This window comes from Anopheles maculipalpis, chromosome 2RL (assembly GCF_943734695.1).
Source record: "Anopheles maculipalpis chromosome 2RL, idAnoMacuDA_375_x, whole genome shotgun sequence".
Classification (NCBI taxonomy): domain Eukaryota; kingdom Metazoa; phylum Arthropoda; class Insecta; order Diptera; family Culicidae; genus Anopheles; species Anopheles maculipalpis.
The window spans coordinates 26,362,798-26,382,037 of record NC_064871.1 but is presented as its reverse complement, the minus strand read 5'-3'; the positions used below and the strand labels follow the sequence as shown (position 1 = coordinate 26,382,037).

Here is a 19,240-nt window from a genome sequence, read left to right as displayed (position 1 = left end):
AGTATTTTTTTATTTTTTTTTTTTTTTTGAAACAACAATCGTGGCAAATGTTTCAAAAACAGGAAATACAGTTGAGAAGCGAAAATAACAAAAAACGGAACGATAAACACTAGGAAGATGGCATAACACACCTCCTAAAGGTTGCAGAGAAGAGAACTACCGAGGAAAGTAAGACGCAATCGGCAAGAAAACAAAACAGAATTATACACAACTACACACACCACACTAAAATCGTTTCAAGGTTACTCTAAACCCAACCAGTTCCACGGATACGATACTCCGCTCTTCCCATCTTCTCCTTGCGAGTTGGTGTGTTGGGTGTTTATTCGGTGGTCACATCAGCCAGCCGGCGGAATTCTGTTTCTCCTTTCTTTTCTGCATGATTTACACGCAAATTTATCGCACTTTTGCTTCGTTCTATATTCGATTTTTTCATTAAACTCATTCGATGCTCTGTACGCACGGAGTGTTGTGTTTCCCTTCGCATAACAGCGTAGTAAACATAAATTCAGATAAAAAAAAACGCTACACACAAATGCACACGCATACTACAAGCGGTACAGGAGGCTCGTTCGAGAGTACCACGCTCGCAACGCTCCACAGCGATGTGTGTGTGACATCTGTCAACGAAACCGCACACAGCCGGTGGAAAAGCAAAACAAAAACAAATACGTAATCAACCCTTCTGATCGGAGACGCGTGTGTGAGGTTGCATTCGCGATAAATAGAGAATTTCGTAGTTTAAAAAAAAGTGATTACTGAATGAATTGTATTTTTTAAATAATAATTTAATAATTAACATGTCATGTAAAATTTAAAAAAATCGTAGTGATGTTTTAAATATTAAGAAAGGCCCAAAGAATCGAATTTAATGGCCAACAATTCGAATATTTATCTAATAATTATAAAAATTTATTATATCACTTTTTGGCTTAACACAATTCGTAGGTCATGTTGGCCATAAATGGCGTATTACACTAATTTTGATCACGTGGTTGGATAGTCAGTGCTCTCTACGGGAGATCGATCTGCCACGGTCGCCTCTTCCCTCGGATTCTTAGTAAAGATTCTTAGTAAATTTACAATAAGGTTTCAATATTAATCAAAAATATGTTCCCACGATGTCCCTAGATTAATTTTAACTGCGCCAAATATCAAAACCATACCACCATCATCATACAAAAATTATTGAAACACAATTACATCGATCACTATACAGTAAATAAAGACAATTCCTCCATACCGTAGAGCGAAAGCTTAATGTTGATGACGTGATCGATCACATGAATTTCAAAGAGAAGCATAGATATCGAGCCAGCGAACTAGTCAAACACGTGAGAGAGTTACGATCCAAAAGAGAAAATTCATACACATGGCGTCAAAATGCAACGAACAGGAAGTTCACAATTGTGCACTTCTGTCAGCAATGCGCCCACCACATTTATATTGTTCACATTTAATTTGACAGAGACAGACGAGCGACGGTGTACATAAGTAAATAGATGATGCACGTCATTTGATTTTATCTTTGATGATACTTAAAGTTGACAGAGAAATGCATTTGACGATTGGAGCGACCCCTTCTGACAGGGCTCGCATATGTTAAAAAAGTATTATTATTTGTGCAGTACTTACATTGGACGGCTAGCTGTTGCTGATGCTGTGCGGCAGCTTTCTGAAAAAAAAACGAAGATAGAGAAAAAAGTATTAAAAAGACGATGCTAATAACATATGAGCAAGTAATCATTTTTGTGACCAGATAGATGATCTTGTTGTGCCCCCTGATTCAAATTTGAAGGCAATTCAATGCATTTGAAATAATAATTGAATGGTTTATATTTTATGGGAGCACCCGTATTTATGCAATATGATTATTTCAATTAAAATCCCCAATTATTCTATGAACGATTAAGAACCCACGGGATTAACCTGGAGGAAATCCCCGACATTTAAGCTAAAATCCATCTTACAATCATTAATGCCTGCACACCGGACCGCTGTAGGGCTTCCACGTCCAAGGAACGGCTGCGATGCTGGCGGCCAGGAAGTTCCATTCCTCCCGATTGCCGCCGTAGCAGCTTATTTTTCAGGTAGGTCGACATGTTCCGACCGGATTGTGTAAGCTAATTTCACTCTCCACCGTTTCCGGTGGTTTTTCACACTTACGCACGCAATTAAATAACTAAATTTTCACTCACGCGCAATATAATTGTGTTGGAAGCATACGGCTGTACAGCACGAAACTCAATTTTTATGAACCGTACTTTTATTTTCGTTCGAGCCTAACTAAACGAACGGGAAAAGGAATCTATCATTAAATGGATGTGCTTTTACCACAGTTGTTTACTATCGACAACAACCACAATGTTGATCCCCTTTCAAATGCACTTAGACACTGTTCTAGTTCTAGCTTTAATAAAACAAACATACACAAATTGAACCGAACACCCTCCCCCCGGGGAGGAGACCACTTTATAGCATTTCATATTCAAACCAGCCATCCAAATGCGCATCCCATATTGCTGCAGAATGTCACAGTCCCATCTCTACCTGCTGCAAATGGAGACCTCCAAAGCAAGTGCTCTGGGGCTACCGGCTCGCGTGAACAAACAAAACAATTGCATCGAAAGCAATGGATAACACCGCACAGAACGGAACCCCAATTGGCGAGGGCCGTTCTTGTGAAACCCACTTCCGTCTCGTCGTGCCTGATGAATTGATAAGTGGCTAGGATGAGGGGAAACGGTTTTAAGACTTCTGGACACACATAGATGCGCGCCATTATTAGAACATTGGCTTCGGCTATTTTATTTGCTCACCGGACGGTTTTAAATTAAACCATTGAACCATTGGCGCGTTTTAAAGGATGCAGGGCACACGCTGCTTGATAAAGAACGGTTCTACTCCAGCAGCATAACACGAACCGTGACGCAATTGAGGTGAAGGTTTTGCTGTGTGCAACAAATATAAAACAACGTATCAATTGACGGTGTTTAAGCTGACAACAATCAACCTGGCTGTATTGCACGACATCCGTGTTTCGCTAGTACAGATCCACGTGTAGGATGCTAGCGATAGAAACAATTGTAAACATAATAAAAACAACAAAATGGTTCAACTTTTAGATGAAGCGTATTTCAACAAAGCTATTCTTTAATTGCATTTTATTTAAAACAAAGTTTTTCTTATCGGTTTCATGTTCTTGTTATCTCTGACAGCGTGTTGTCGATAACCGAAAATAATTTATTCTGTTATCCATTATAATCGAATCAGGCTACAGGTGTGATTGTAGCGTGTGTTTTCAGTCACTTCTCTATTCTATTGCCCTATATTATTGTCTTCTTACAATAGTCTGGACCGTTCGCCTGTTGTGAGGACTTGACTATTAAAACTGAGTAGTTTCAATGAGTCCAGTTAGTAAGCCGTTAGATGGCCGGCCAGTGTGGCCCTGTAGGTCGTTAAGCCAAGAAAAGACAATGCTTTGTAATTTAAGATTTTGATTTCGACTTTTAGGGTTAAAAAAATCCGGACCTACCCCTCTCGAGCTTACGAGTGACAATAAATCCGTGGGCGATAATGAAGTAATGGAAAGACTTGAAGGAGCTGTGATGCTATTGAAGAAGAAGGAGCAAATTTTTGGAACGGATATGCTTATGTTAAAGATAGAGAACGAGCCAGGTTTTAACAAGTAAACTAATATCCTTCCATCCATTATGGCTATATATGATATTGCAGAAATTCAAGACCAGAACAAGTCTGGCATATGGCTATCTACACGCTTTAAAACCTTCTATTTCACTTTATTCTTAGCCACTTCCAAAACAACTCAGTGTACAATAACGACTTTAATTACGTGCAAAAGGGCAGCACGGCAAATCATGAAGGGTAACTTCTAATCGATGTTACCATCCTCCTAGCACACATCCGGGATCGCCTATCCAAAGACATTTTGTTCCGCACGAGCGCGAACAAAATCTAATCCACCGCAGATCGTCTGAAATTACATCGCCAGTCTACATGACGGTTGACGGAGAGACAAAAACAAACGAATAACAAACAAAAAACCGCTCATACAACAAGCTACAACTGTTCCGCAATTATAAAGCTCACTCGACCGCCTGCTGTCACCGCGAATGGTGCATATATTAGTTCAGCATGTCAACTGTCGTTCTACTCTCTGACTCGTACGTTCATCATCTTCGAGGGGATGGATGAAAATTTACGGAATGAACATCACGTCGGAAATGCATCTCTCCAGCGACAAAGCCACAGACACGTGCTTTCGGTACATCAGTATGGCGTAGCATTTTTTCAATGCACCCGGGAGCAGGCAAACACAACCGTATGCAAATGCAAATAATTGGCAACACTAAAGGCTGGAGGTCTTTTGGGGAGCCGTTCAACAAACGGAGATCTACTCCAGCCATACTAAACTATTTCATAACCTTAACGTCCCCTTTAGGGCACTGTATAAGCAAAACTTCATTTAAATGCCTAGATTTAGTTTTAAACTAAGATATTTTTAATTATCTACGTTCTTCTTAGAGAACAGTCATAAGAAAACCAAAAGTTCTTTACAGTTTGAAGATTAAAGATCTTCCATCAACCCAATCGACAGATTATTAACGTCTCAGATCTATCAAAGCGAAAGGATTTCTTCGCCGTTGGTAAAATAAACAGCAACTCTTTCGCAGAGAAATAAATCATTCGCAAAAGAAAGCGAGAAGATGAATCTGAATAAATATTTACTCTTTACTTCGATCTTCTATAAACTTCTAGTTGATCTCCTCTCGCCAACTCCCGTGGTTTCTTTTAAGTATATTTTTGCTGCAATAATAATCGTTCAGGATTTTTTTCTTTACAATGAAATTTAGCACGCTAACTGAATATAGCTTCTGTAGCCGAGGAAGGTGCTAATCGGGTGAAGAAGTTAACGATCTGCTGCAGTTCTCCCCGTGGCACAGCGCTGCTGTTAACTAATAGAGCTGAATAGAGCGCATTAGCGAATACATTTGACCCTAAGCTACCTCTAAATAAGGTGTCAATTGGATGGGGCGACAACTGAGAATGAAACAGAGATCGATTTAAGCTAGCTTTAAAAATGTTGCTAAAAATAACACGGAGTTGCATAACATCGAAACGAACGTCATCACACGCATCAAGAAACAATTATGGCCCACTTCAACTAACTCGGTCTCGGTAGCCTTTCAGCAAGAATCTTTGGAAAAATGAACCTGAATTGAATCTCCTCTTAAGCGTTTTTTATCACTAAGTAAATAATATCTCTTCTGTTCCATTGGCTGTATGGTATTACGAACAGAGTCGTTCGCATTATCAAGCTCTCAAGGATGGCAATGTGGAAACATCTAGAGCATACACAAGACATCATCAGTTTTCAAATATTAGCGTTGCGCCCAGCGATTCAATATTATTTTGCACAAATTGTGTTACCAACACGAGAATGAAAACTAGTTCGATTGTTCCTTTTTATCGATGTTGATCATTCTCCGGAGTTTGATGGAATATCGTTCGTTCCGGCAAGCAGTAAAAGACGAAGAATTGCATGCAAATGAAACTGAATGAAATGTACAGCAAAGCACAAATTTAACGATCCAAGCATACTTCAGAAATTTCTTTGTAAAACTGATATGTACCAAACTGGGCTATATTTATACACCACAATCGGAACTATAAATAAATACATAATTCCTCCAACTGATACCCCAACCGGATGTTATAAAACAATCAGCTATTTTTCATCACCCACGTTGCGAGGACGCCAGGGACGGCTGAAAGTTCATCCGGGATCCCGAAGCAGCCGAAGGGGAAAGGCAAACAATTTGAAGTGATTTTGCGATACGGTTTGAGCAATTGGCTATTGGATTACCCTTTCCTGCCCCCTAAAGCCACAATCACATCTGTCCAGGTTGTCCCAGAGCCCTGTACCACGGGGGAGGTGTAGACAAGCGATAAGCCTGGTGTTACTGTTTACCGCAGCCAAGAGATGCAACACACGTTTAGCGATAGCGATGAGTTCAATATGCGCATGCACAGTGCAACCTTCAATCCGACACTACTGCGAAGTGCATTCGGAGAGGATACAACAACGGACCTATTCCTTCTCTAAGCTAATGGGACTAGTAAGGTAAACACACTTGATGTGCAATGGAAAATGGGGCTGCTCCCGGTTCTTCAATCCTGGCAATTGGTAGATATACGCTTTCAAAATCAGACACACTTGTCTTCAAATGACTCAGAGCCGAAGAGACAGGAGGTTTGTTTGGTCAAATGTCAATTAAAACATTTACAAACTGTGAAGTGCTGTGAATTGACATCCAGTGTTAAAAATAGTGTTTTGTCAACAGTGGCGAACCTCGAGGACTTTAAAAACAGCTTTATTGCACGAAAACAGCTACAGACGTCCATGGGCGATCGAGTAGTTGCATATATTAGATAGGGGAGGTACATGTTTTTCCACTTTTTTAACTTCTTCCCTTCAACAGTTGATAAGCGCACGTACTAGACGAATCGAAGAGGAGTAATATTCTTGAATCATTTGGCCTTTCAGTATCGTTCAGTTTAGCACTATTGGCATTATTATACGTTTAATTCAAGACTTTACGATGAAGCGATACAGCCAAACAAAACATATTATAAAGATTTTTCAAATGGCACAATACCTACACCTTCTTTCCGACTAGAACCCAACTAAAACTTTATGCAACGCCTCAACATGAAGCTTCACAAAGAAACGCACTATCGTATATCCCACTTCGCACTTCTTTGCTAAGCCGGAAGTTTCATAAACGTATCCCACTACCGAGTGGTTCTGATTGAGCAATTGTTCTCGCGATCAAAAGTCTACGTCGGGAGGTTGTCACACGATGTCTAGCACAACACTACACCCCCCACCACCACACTTCCATCCTTTCGAACCTTCTTCATCATTCCATTTTACAAACATTCCACATTTGATGGCCATTGCACGTCACTTTTCACGACTGCTTCGTGATGGAATCGCTATACGAATAGTTTCACTTTCCTAGCCCATCACACGCACCACCAAATCAACCACCCCAGCAACAGATTGACCCTGCACTGGTGTGGGTCAGCGCAGCAAAAGCCACCAACTGCAATGATCGATTGCTGCATTAGAGACGAACGAAGATCACGTCACAAAGCCATCCGACGGTGAGCAACTGGTGAGAGCGTCCGGTCGCGAGATCGGACAAGCTTTGGACGGTGGCGGACCTACAACAATATAACAAACCACATGATTGAACTGGCCAATGCAACGATCCCATTTCCATACATGCACGCACCGAGCACATACACGCTTACAAACACCTACTATATTTACGCGTGTCTATCCGTCACTTGATCTCGTTTTGTGACGAGATGGCGGAGATTGCCGCCGGTGGTCGTGCACACGCTTTGTGGCCTTAGATAAGTGCATTCACATTGCACTTTACTGGCCGATCCGGAGAAGGGAGGCTTCAATAACAAACTGGGTCACAACCATGGCCTTCCGTGTTCCGAAAGCAGCCGGTCAATGTGTGGAATTCTGTGGTGAGATTACTTGGGCACGTGGTTCTACCTAGCACCAGAACTCATCGATCCGTTTAAACAGCTTATTCAAGTCGTACTAACAAAACTTCAACCGATTCGTAGAGCGCACTGATCATAACACGTCCGCATTCAATAATCACTAGAGTTCACCCGTGTGTGTATGTAGCGCAATGCGACCTATTCAGACGCAATGTACAGCCAGACTAAAGACGATGTCGGACACCTAACGCCACAACATCGGTACGCGCTTTGCAAGAGTCTTGTGTACCGACCGGTAAACGTCATTACCTTCCAGAACGCGCACGTTCACTCGAAATGAACCTGCCTGCTTGCCTGTGCGCAGTGCGATATCGGTCACACTGAGTAGCGACGACGTCATCGCCACATCGGTATGGCACAGGGTCCGCTAGTAGCTAGCCTGCTGCTAGTTGTCAAAGCAAAACCAAACAGCCAATAGAGCGGGAGAGATAGAAAGAGAAAATTCCATGCGAGCGTAATCGATCCGATCTTTTTACTATCAATCGCGGTACAAAGCATACAAAACAAACAAAAAAACACAGATTTACATCACATAGCCTCCCAGGTGAATCTGCTCGTTTCGCACCCTTACGAGAAGGACGCAAAGATCCACCCGATCCAATGAACGCAGTGTGACATTTGTGCGCGCGAATCTGAGTGTCTAGCTCTTACACACTCCCTCTTCGATCGAGACGATGGATCCCTCCACCTGCCTGCAACCATTGCTCCAAGTGGTGGTGGTAGGCCGATGTTCCGTCGTATGGTGGAGAGCGCTGATGGAGAAGTAATTGAATCGGATGCTGCTGCCAGCGAGTGATCGATCGGTTTGTAGGTTGTTGGTTTTTACAAAAACTGCCAACCCGTCCGAACGTACGTCAAACAAGCCACCGTTTGACCTTGCGACGTACACGGTTCGGGTGCTACTACAAAGCGGAGGAGACCATTTTTGTTGTGAACCACTGCCATCTTCGAAGTAAGAGGATGGCTCTCTAGTGTCTGGCAAACAAATTAATTGAAAACACAACACAGAAAACACAAAAAAATGGCAATGTTTGAAGACTCTCCTCCCAAACAAAAGCCCACGTAAGAGCATACACGCCGTGGAAGTAAGCGTTCAACCGGCCATGCTCTTTGTAACGCGCTCTTGTTCTGACGTAATTTAACAAAGACGTCGTATGGCGGTGCGTTGGTTGGCCCTTGCGTACTTCCAGTTTGCCACTGCTTGATAGCTGTGTGTGGGGAAGATAATTGCGTATCTATTGCTTATCTACTAGCGTGTTTATGGAGTAGTAATAGCTGATAATTCTATCACCTTCGATTAAAAATGGGACCTGCTGTCGTGTGTGGAAGCTTTTTAGGCTCATAAAAATGTGTTGGTCCGTTTTGTTTATCAGCTTTACTCAACCAAGTGATCTTTGATCGTTGTAACAAACACACTGGATTGCGTAATGTGCAAATATTGATGGTATAAGGGTATCATAAACAACGCAGATGTTGTGGGAGTACTTTGAAGAATTGTTAAACAAATACCTTTGTTGGATCAGCATAACTGCTATGTAAATGATAATAGTACAGAATAAAAATCCGAGCGCTCAATTCACTCCTCGCAAGTATTGAAGGTGAATAAAATAATCATCCCCAGAACGTGGAAAGTCTTTTGCTCATTTGTTTAGATTTCGTTTTTCTTGATTGCTTAATTTGTTATGGTGTAATATTATTTTTCCAAACAGTACGTGCTTCGCTACGTATTACACAAAAGATCGATACACAGGAAACAAATAACGTACATTCTTTCATGTGTGCCTCGACACGGAAAATACCGCATGGACTTGCCAAATGAAGTATGACAACTGTATATATGATTTAAAATAAGAGTCAGAATCAATTAATATGCACTAAATAAAATTCTACAATATTAACGATCATCACTTCTTACAAGCCGCATTGTTGTTGATATGTTGATTATCTTCGCACCATTAAATTGCACAAAGGAAAGAAGGGAAAATTATTTCCCTAATTTACTTATGCATATTTTGTTAGTATCAATCATTCTACAAGTAAGCAATAATCTATCTGACATGGGATGATAATGTTTGAAGCGTTGGGCTATTTATTATCAATCCTTTCAATTCCAGTTATTTTTTCTTTACAACATTTGATGTCATTTGACCATATCTAGAGCATATTAAGATGCATCAAACAAATGTATAATTCCAAAAGTTATAAAAGTAAAACTTGACAAATTCGTTTCTTTCCTATAAAATATAAATTATTTCATTCAATTTGAACAGCACATGTTATCATGGACAACAACCTAGCATTAAGTGACGATGCTAGCGCCATCTAGATGTCAACCTATTTCGAACAGTTATTGTGATAGATTTTTCTCGAGTAGAATTTATACGTATTGGGTACGAATTCAAAAGCGTTTTTGGAATTGTTTATCTAAAAGTTTTATAAATACACTCTTTTTTTGATGCCAGGGATTATTTATATAATATGTTTTTTTTATAAAACATAGGTACACTATCAAGTCAATAGTCGCGTAGTGTCTTTAGAGGTTTAGACACTAACTTACAGCAATTTTCTTCAATGCAAAAAAGGCTTAAAATTATGCAGATATACTCTTTATCTTCCATGAAAATGAACTCACGAAACACATCAAGATTCATGCGCCCTTTTGTCTAGAAGTATTATTTAAAAAAAAAAAAAACTAACTCAGAATCACTTACCGCTTTGCGTTTATCCGCTTCGGAAACGGCCGAATTGGAACGGTGCCTAAACAAATCCATCACCTTCGTCATAGGAGACTTGCCGACGTCGGCCCGGCGCACAGCCGTTACCGTGTGGTAATACTAAAAAGCAACAAATCCAACATTTGGTATCAGAGAGGAAGCTCTAGTCACAGTGAATTAATTGCTCTAGCATTCTACCTGTGCATCACTGCCCGCATGCGGATGTGCTGAACCATCGCGCACTTTCGACCCAGCTGCAGCGGCAGGTCCGGTCTGGGCTGATGGTTGTTGGTGCTGGTGGCTGTGTCGCCCACCGACGTGTAGGGCTGCCTTCATACTGTTCATAATCCCCCCGGAAGTGGTGATGGGGCCACTGCCCATGCCGGTACTGTCCTTGTCCGAGCCGGATTTACTTCCATCATCTTTCTTCTTTCGCGAATCGGAACCCTTTCGCGGTCGAAACACATCGAATATTGTCGGTCTTCGATTTGGACTAGCGATACCTGAAAAATAAAACCATAAACAAAAAATTCATGATATTTCAATATTGAACCTTTCAAAGCAGACAGGCATTTATTGCATCTTTCGACTTACCGTGCACGGTCGATTGGTTTAGTACGGGCGCTTCTTCTCCACTGCGGCGCCTCTCCAACGATCCAGAACGACCGCCAGATCCGACCCGTTCCGTACTTCGCGATATGCTTTCGTGCTTCCGGTTAAGCTTTTCCAGCTTGGCCGCTTCCTTCTCGAGTCGACGTGCCTCTTCTCGCTTTTGTTTCATAACTTCCTTCTCCTGCTTCTTGGCTTCTTTTTCGCTTTTCTTTTGCTTTTTAGAGGCACGCGTCGATGATTCACCGGAAGTGGCCGGTGCCGTTGAAGGACGCTGAAATTGTCCGGACACAGCAGCGCCATCGATTCCATCCTGGGAGGAAAGTAAAAGATGAAATTAATTAAATACAAGCATTTGCACATCCGACAGAAATATCCCAGTTAAGTGTGACACTGGTAGATTGGTTATCAACCCATGCTCTGTTCGTTCGTTGTTATCTTTTTAGGTTATGCTAGGTTACTATTATCACACCCCATCCCTCTAGACAAGGACATCTGTCCAAGAGATCGAGTACTTTGTATCAAGACGATAGAGATAGAGGAAGAGAAAGAAGTTACGGTTTTATGAATTGCACATGATGGATCATTTCTCTCGTCAAAGCTGAGACAAATATTTGAGTAAAATAATTTTTCAAAAAACAGAAGAAGAATATTCCAATACCTTCCACCAACAAAACTTACACTTGCTGCCTTCACTGCGGATGACTTTTTCTTCTCGGGACTGTCTGTGAATGCTGCATAATTGGGCTTTGCATTCACCGGTAGGGTTGCAGCTCGGTCACCGCCCTTCGTCGACAGAACTTCTTTTGCTTTGGGAGCTTTTGCTTTTGTTAAGGGACCGGTTACCGGGTCTGGACGCTTTACCCACACCTCATCTAATTCAAACGGAATGTTGCTCTTGGCAGGTTGTGATTCTCGCGACGAAGACGCCTGTTGTTCCCGGGACAGTGATGAGTTTGTAGTGGTTCCAGATTCATAGCCACTCGTGTCAGCACCCGTCGTCGATGAGAGCGAATTTCGGCTTTGAGTAAGTGGACGGATCTCTACCAGTGATGTATCGAAGAAGCGCCGATCGAGATGTGGCGTATTATGGTGAGCTGCGGCTGCATCGGTTGAGAAGATTGAATGCACGGATGTCCGCTGGCTGCTGCCGTACTGCTGGCTACTGCTGCAGGGAAAGTGGATCGTCTGAGAGTTTTGAGATGCTGGCACTGGAATTAATGCGGCCGTCTCCGGTCGAAGCCGAGGACTGGGAGGCAAGTCCTGTTGTAGCTTTTGCTGCTCCTGCTGCTGCTCCTCTGTCTTCGTAACCATGAAACGCGATTTACGTGGGATAGCCGTTTCGGCTTCTTCGTCCTGCGCGGCGGCGGGTTTGGAGGTTACTGTCGGTGCCGTTTCTTGTGCAGCTTCACCGCTCGTAGCAATGACGATCGAAGGAATTGCGACCGGTGATCGGATCGTAGCCGATGGTGGGGAATGTGAAGACAGCTGCTGCTTCTCGTCCTCTTCATCCTCTTCGCGACATTCGGACAATCGGCGGCGCACGTGAAAAGGAAGGATTATGGGTAATGAGGAAGGCCCAAACAAAACGCTGCTATCTGACCGCCTTCCCGGACTCATCGGGCACATCGGGGTCATGAGCATTCGGAAAGGCGAACCAGACGCTTCCATCGAAGGTAGATTCAATGGAGCTCGCTCCGTAGGAGTGCGTGTCCTGATCCTGTCCTGAACGGTTTCATGATGCTGCAGTTTCTCCTGCTCGTGATCCACTTCCTCTTCTACGTCGCTCACCGTACTACTGCCATCGCTCCAAGAGGAGGCAGACGGATGTCTACCAACATTGGTCCCAGCACCACCACCACTACTACCCCCACTCACGACGGGTTCGCGAAGTGCTCTAGCGTCTCCTCGACGAGCCACTACGGGAACGCGCTGGGGCGGTAAGCCATGATCGTCCCCAAAGTCTGAGTCCGAATCAGACCGTATGTCCTCAAGGTCCTGCATGCGGCTATCGATTAGCTGCTCGAAATCTTCATCCGTCACCGGACTCCCCACGTACACCGGTCCACCGTCACTACCCCACGACATAGTGGCAGTAGTCATCCGGATCGGTTTCTGTGATGTTGTTTTCGTGTGCGCACACATTCGATAAGCGACCTCGTCGAACGCCTTTAACCCGCCGTCGTCGTCCTTTCGCGGTAGGTTCTCTTCCATGAAATCTACTCGTTTCTTCATGCGGCGCTTGGCCTCCTCTGTTTCCCGTGCCATTCTGCGCTCGTTTTGCTGCTCGTCCGACACTGTGTCGGTGCCGTTGGCGTTCTTCGGCAAGGGTGCCATCGACGCGGCTAGTGGCTGTGTCTGCTGCTCCAGTATCAGCAAACCAGTGGTGCTGGTCGTTCTGCCGCCGTTGGATGAATCGGCCATTTAATTAATCTAAATTTGCTCTCGCTGTGCACAGCCGCGGGACCACCGGCGTACCGGCGAACGGGATAGAAGTGTTATTTCGCTTCCCAGTGCGATTAATTAGGGTTAATTTATTTGTACACTTCTCCTGAGGGGATCCCGATCACTTATCGTTTCTGGATGGTTCCTTCTCCTTTCTAGAAATATTGGTTTTCCTTTTCGCTGCTTAATTTTCCGATGCAACACGCGCACCGGAATGCAGTGCAGTTTGTGTTCACTAAGTACAAAACAATCTGTTTGCTTGCTGTGCTATATTACGGCCGTTTGTTTGATTTTCTGCTGCAAGTTTCTCCGCAGTTGCATACTGGATGAGTGTCAGCTTCTTTCATTTTCTAAATATCTAGCCGTAGCGGCTCGAAGCCTAGTGAGTGGATGAAGCAGGAAGAATACATTCGTAAATTATTATCAAAAGATAAAGATATAAATTTTTTCTGCACAATTGTATCCAAAACGATGAAGTATCGAGACAGCAAACACAACTTGAGTAGATAAAAATCTCCTTTTTCCTACATTCAACAGCACCAAACATGAATTAGTTCCGATCAGTATCAGTACCAAATAAGGAAGCATTCTTCTTGACAGAATCTATGAATTTTTGGCAGACGACCAACCTACAGTGTGATGAAAGTACAGCATTTCATGCCAGAACTTACGATTGCAGCTGTGCTGATAAGAAAGCATGGCGCGTAGATCATTTCCAAGAGAATAAAAGCTTCTACAAAGTTGGGTTTGAGAAACAGCTGTCTGTCAGTGCAACTGGTTCTTGAGTAAACACAAACCGAAAGTAGATAACGTCTTACAAATTCCTCTCCCTTCAACCGTACGTATCACATATCGCTTGTCAATGTTGCCAGTGCTGTCGATAAATAGAGCCTTTAACGTCGTTACGCTGCTAGCAAGCTGTTTGTCCGGCAAACCATTTTACAATCATCATTATCCCAACAACATGCCGGGAAAAGTTTCCACAGCTCCACACTACTCTACTGATAACAGTTGGCGTTGCAAAGAAAATGATAATTGTAATGTAAAACTAAAGAGATTGCAAGTGTGCATCATTCTGCGACAAAAAAAGTCCCTTTTTCATGAAAAATGTCACTATTTACGGTACCTACATCGCATAAACAATAAGTTTAGTTTACCGATGACAATTCGGAATCGACTGTTGTGATACAATCAATTCGAACGGATCTCAATCTCAGACCGTTCGCACCGCGGCACGTTCCACACAGCCTAATGGCAAGCAACACACTTTAGCTGGCCCTGCCTACTTAAAAGGGCACACGTGTACCCTTTGATGGGGGTTGGGGTGTGTGTCTTGCTCTACCCTCTACAGCCGCCGGAATCCCGGTAATCGTACGCCCAACCACTCGTAGAAAGCCCTCCGTCCGTGTAGGGCGAAAGGGTCCAATATGTGTGTATTGGAATGGCAAACACAGTACAGTCCGTTCACGTAGGTAATGTTGGATGGTGTGTGGGGCGGCATTGATGTGCAAACACGGCCCGGGATGGTTCAGTATGTTTACCGATGATAACCGACCATAGCAAACACATTCTCGCACACACACAGACCACTGCTCTGGGGTGGTGGGAAAACATTGGTAAGGGTATTGAAATTTTTCCACACCACGTTCCATCCCCGTTGTTCACGCAGCATGTGATGATGTGAAATGAAGGTGACAAATAAAAAGCCGAACAAATACTATTGCGGTATATCACGGATTCATCCACTCATTTGCAACGGTCGAACACGCTAGTACGATACGGACTTGACGACCCAAGCTGTTGCCATTTTGTCTGCAAAACTGGTGGTTCCTCGTTGAAGGGGATGACATTGGTCCAGAATGATCTGGAAAACAGAATTCACCGTCTGGTGACTAAACATGGAATGTACATTCGTTCGGAGTCATCCAAGCTCACAAGAGATGTGAGGAGGGCGAGAGAGAGAGAGAGAGAGAAAGTAAATTAATATAAGCGCGTTCAACCATGTTAGAACGAAGGGGTTGGAAAGCATAAACGGTCGCAACCAAACAAACGCCTCACTTCCATGCTAAACAGCTGAGCGGAAGAGTTCATTGAACTGAACGCTTTGTCTCGTCTTACATCACCCCGGTCCAAGTTTTTTTTATTCGTGCATCAGTTTGCAAACACTGGCTAGACTTTTAAATGTCCCGGTAGTTCGCATGTCCCGCGAGTACACCACTGTTTTGTTTTGTTTTCAATTCAATTTATTAAACTATTAGTTATAAATTTATCTATTTAACAATTTAGTCCTGAAACTTCTTAAATACCTAATTTTTGTAGTTGTATTTCATCATTACAATATTAAAATTGTTAACATTTAATGTTTGTAATCAGGCAAAATATGTTTACAGCACTTTTTGATTTGCTGTTTTCCTTGCTTGCTGTAGTATAGCCTCTCAAGAGGTGCTGCAAGATAATTGCAAGACTTTCTGTACAAGTTATATCGCATAAAATGTAGTCTCATTTCCACACTTTACATTTCGATGCCAGAAATGTTGGTTTTATTTGAAATATATGAAAGGAAGGAGGAGTTTTTCATGTGGTCCTATATCTTCCACCCACAATTCCCCGTTCAAAACACAGCGACTGATCGCACATTTATTAATTAAGTGCGCTCACGGGGTGAGTGTGTTGGCAGTAAAACTTTTAATTACCCTCGCGGCCGTATTGCAAAACGTGATCAGCTGATCACGAACACTCTGTAGTATAGGTAGTTATCGATGTTTTAGCTGTAAGCAAAACAGTTTTGCCGCTCGAAGATTTTAAGCTGGACGAAAACTAGCAACGCATTTCAATCGCACGATAGCACATGTACTGGGGTGTGATATTCCGTATCGTTAACAAATGTGAACACACACAACCAAAGTTGCACCAATAGAGCTGTATAAAAGGTTCAACTGATCGCCGCCAAGAATCAAGTACAAACATTAATCCATCGTTAGTTGCATTTCATTTGCATTCATTTGATCGTCGAAGCTGGGTTGCAGTCCGTGTCGTCAACTGATATGTGGCCGGAATACATAATGATAGCCAGGTCCAACTCCAATTCAAAGGTCTGAGTGTTTTGCCGGTTCTATAGTTCGGCTGAAGTAACACGTTTGCACAAAACCAGATAGTGGTGCCGCCAGCACCTATTTAGGTGTCGTATATTTCAATACTTCCCCATGAACAAAAAAAAAACATTCAAACCTCCCTCTACCTCCCTTGAATGAGACCTCGGTCAAGAGGGTGTAAGAATTCGTCGCAATCTTGGGACAACAAACACACAAAGTGATAAGACAACGGAGTGACATCCCTAAACATTGCTTGCTTGCCCATCGTGTGTGTGAACGATGTATTTTTGGTGGAAGTTTGCCATGTCACAGTTACAACTCGATGGATTTTACCGTTGTGAAGTTTAGGCCGGAAGAACTAATGTAGTGAACTCCAAACATCCAAGCATCTGGGCTAAAACGTAGATAAGTGGTTCTAAATTTAAAACCCCTGCGCCAGACTGCAAATAAATCAGCACAGGTGTTTTTGTTTGAACAAACAAAACAGCCTCGTAAGGTGGAGTTTGCGTGGAATGTTTGGTGAAAAATAAAGCAATCATTCCTCACTAGAGCGGGTACACCGAGAAGCATCACGACGTCTACGAATAATAATACACCGCGTGTCTATTTCAGTCGCATTGCATTATGCAAGGTGATTCGTATTTATTACCCAATGAAATGAGATGTAGGTCCATTTCGATAGCAAATTAGGCTCACACCACAAGTAAAGAAATGAAACATGTAAACATAAACAACACATTCCGAAAGATTTACCGAGGAGGGAATGATTAATAAATAATTATTGGTTTTATTGGCGTACTAACTTCTAGACAATTGCTGAGATTTTTGCTTCTTTGCTCTCTGATATTTTTTCATGTTTATTTGAGTTTCTAAAAACTTTCGGTAATTAGTCTTTATGGGTAACAATGTAAGTGAAGTATGGCTTTTTCTGAGTAACCAAAACCCATATTTTAATACCACCCAGCATTCATTTCTCGTAAACAAAGTTGCTTATAATACCTTAATCATTATGTTTGTCTACTTCGGTTCTGTAGGTAACTGAAGTGTTAATCCCTAATCTTGAGGATTTGTTGTAGTGGTCCTTAGTGCCTAATTAAATTTCTTGAGTGGATGAGCCAGATAAAGAAAAGCGTTGAAACACTGTTGGGACTGATGTTTTTATGAACTCTCAATGGAAGCATTTTGAATGCTCGAAATTTTTACTTTCTTATTCTTATTTTGCTATGCAACCTCAAGAAATTACCAGTTTCCTGGACTTAGTTTATTCGTAGCAGGATAGTCAGTCTCACGTACGGTGAAACCGTTCTTGAAAATACAAAAATTACATTAAATTAATTATTTTAGATTTGGAATGGAAGCAAGTACATGCTAAATTTTCAAAAATTTTATTAAAAATGTTTTGGATCTGTTTATTCAATTTTTTTGTTTACTTCTTTAAAAACTTCTTCAACAAGTTAGAAAACCCTGCATGATCATTTGATCGACGATATCCACAGCTTGACAGTTGTCGATTGTGCGAATTTACTGTCCCGGACAGGAGGAAGGCGAAACGAGACAAGTCGAGGTCGTAATTTGCTCACAGTAATCGAACCAACCGAAAGGTCTGTACTTGCCGTTTGTCGCTGATAGAAATCACACTTTACTCACACCTCCTTCGAGTGCAGCGTGTGTTGACAGTTTTGCCAATGTGTTGTCGACCCACCGCGTAGCATCGATTTAAATGTTAATAAAACCCACACGGCACACAACGTGTAGGAGAAGGAGATTGGCAGATTGGCAACCTTATGCGTTATGGAAACGGGTCAAGGTAAAATACAACTGGCAATAGAGAAAAAGAAAAATGGTTCAAATATGCTAAATGGGAGAAAATTTAAAAAAAAATATTTGAAAATTCTTAATAGTAGTTTAAACTTTTAAGAACAGCTCCTGTCCAACATACATACATCACTAAAGGGACAAACTCCGTACAAAAAACGTATTCATTTCACCGGCTGGAAAACCTTGAACGCAAATGCACATCACATTCCGCACGTAAAGTTTCAATGTCGGCCAAGGCATTACCGTATCGATGCAACCAATTAGCAAGTGACGAAATAGTGGACGACCGTTGTGACTAAATACAACAAACACTTATCTCACTGCTGCCCACACTGTGTTTCCCGCCGTCGCACACGGCTTTGTGGTGGCAAAAAATGCCGCCCGCAGTTGCGTGCAAATTTCTCGACCCATTCGTTAATATCAGAATACTCGTGGGGCATGGGGGAGGGGGCGAGGAGCTGCGTACCAAAGACATGCCACCGCGGGGCGCATTGCATTCCTCTTTCCAGCTGTTTTCAATTAGAATGTCACATACGAGTCTAACAGTCCGCCGAGATCAATTGCTATAAGCGAACGAGGGAATTAAATTGAAGTTAATGGTTTATGTAAAACACTGCAGTACTGCGGGCGCGGCTTTGTAAAATGTGAAGGAATCATTTGGTGTAACATTTTACTTGATGGTTGCAAAAATAAGAACAAGGAAGAAACGTTTTAGCAGGGAAAAGTTGAAAACACTTGATCTAGAAGGGAATATATCTTTGAAATCTATCAAGCCCTAGGGAGGCTCGGAGCTGCGAACTTCGGAGAACATCTTCAATGTGTTAATCCAGATCTTAGCATATGATGAGAGGCATAGTAAATTTGGCAAAGGCTAATAGAAAAATCGAGCAAGCGGCACAAAATCTTATGCTGCAGATCAAGGACGCTCCTGACAATCTAGCGCATCTAGGTCAT

The 19,240-nt window shown here is 42.4% G+C and overlaps 1 protein-coding gene across 1 annotated transcript in view; it reads right to left on the bottom strand.

Moving 5' to 3' along the window:
- The window catches only part of LOC126556734 (uncharacterized), a 42,770-nt gene extending 29,392 nt beyond the window's left edge, over positions 1-13,378 (bottom strand). Inside the window, exons 1-5 of the mRNA XM_050212202.1 lie at positions 11,613-13,378; positions 10,917-11,244; positions 10,521-10,825; positions 10,320-10,442; positions 1,636-1,675 (exon numbers count right to left, since the gene is read on the bottom strand). Of these exons, the coding sequence (XP_050068159.1) occupies positions 1,636-1,675; positions 10,320-10,442; positions 10,521-10,825; positions 10,917-11,244; positions 11,613-13,355 (2,539 nt within the window). The 5' untranslated portion in view covers positions 13,356-13,378. The remainder of the gene's footprint in view (positions 1-1,635; positions 1,676-10,319; positions 10,443-10,520; positions 10,826-10,916; positions 11,245-11,612) is intronic.
- Positions 13,379-19,240: the final 5,862 nt, after the last annotated feature.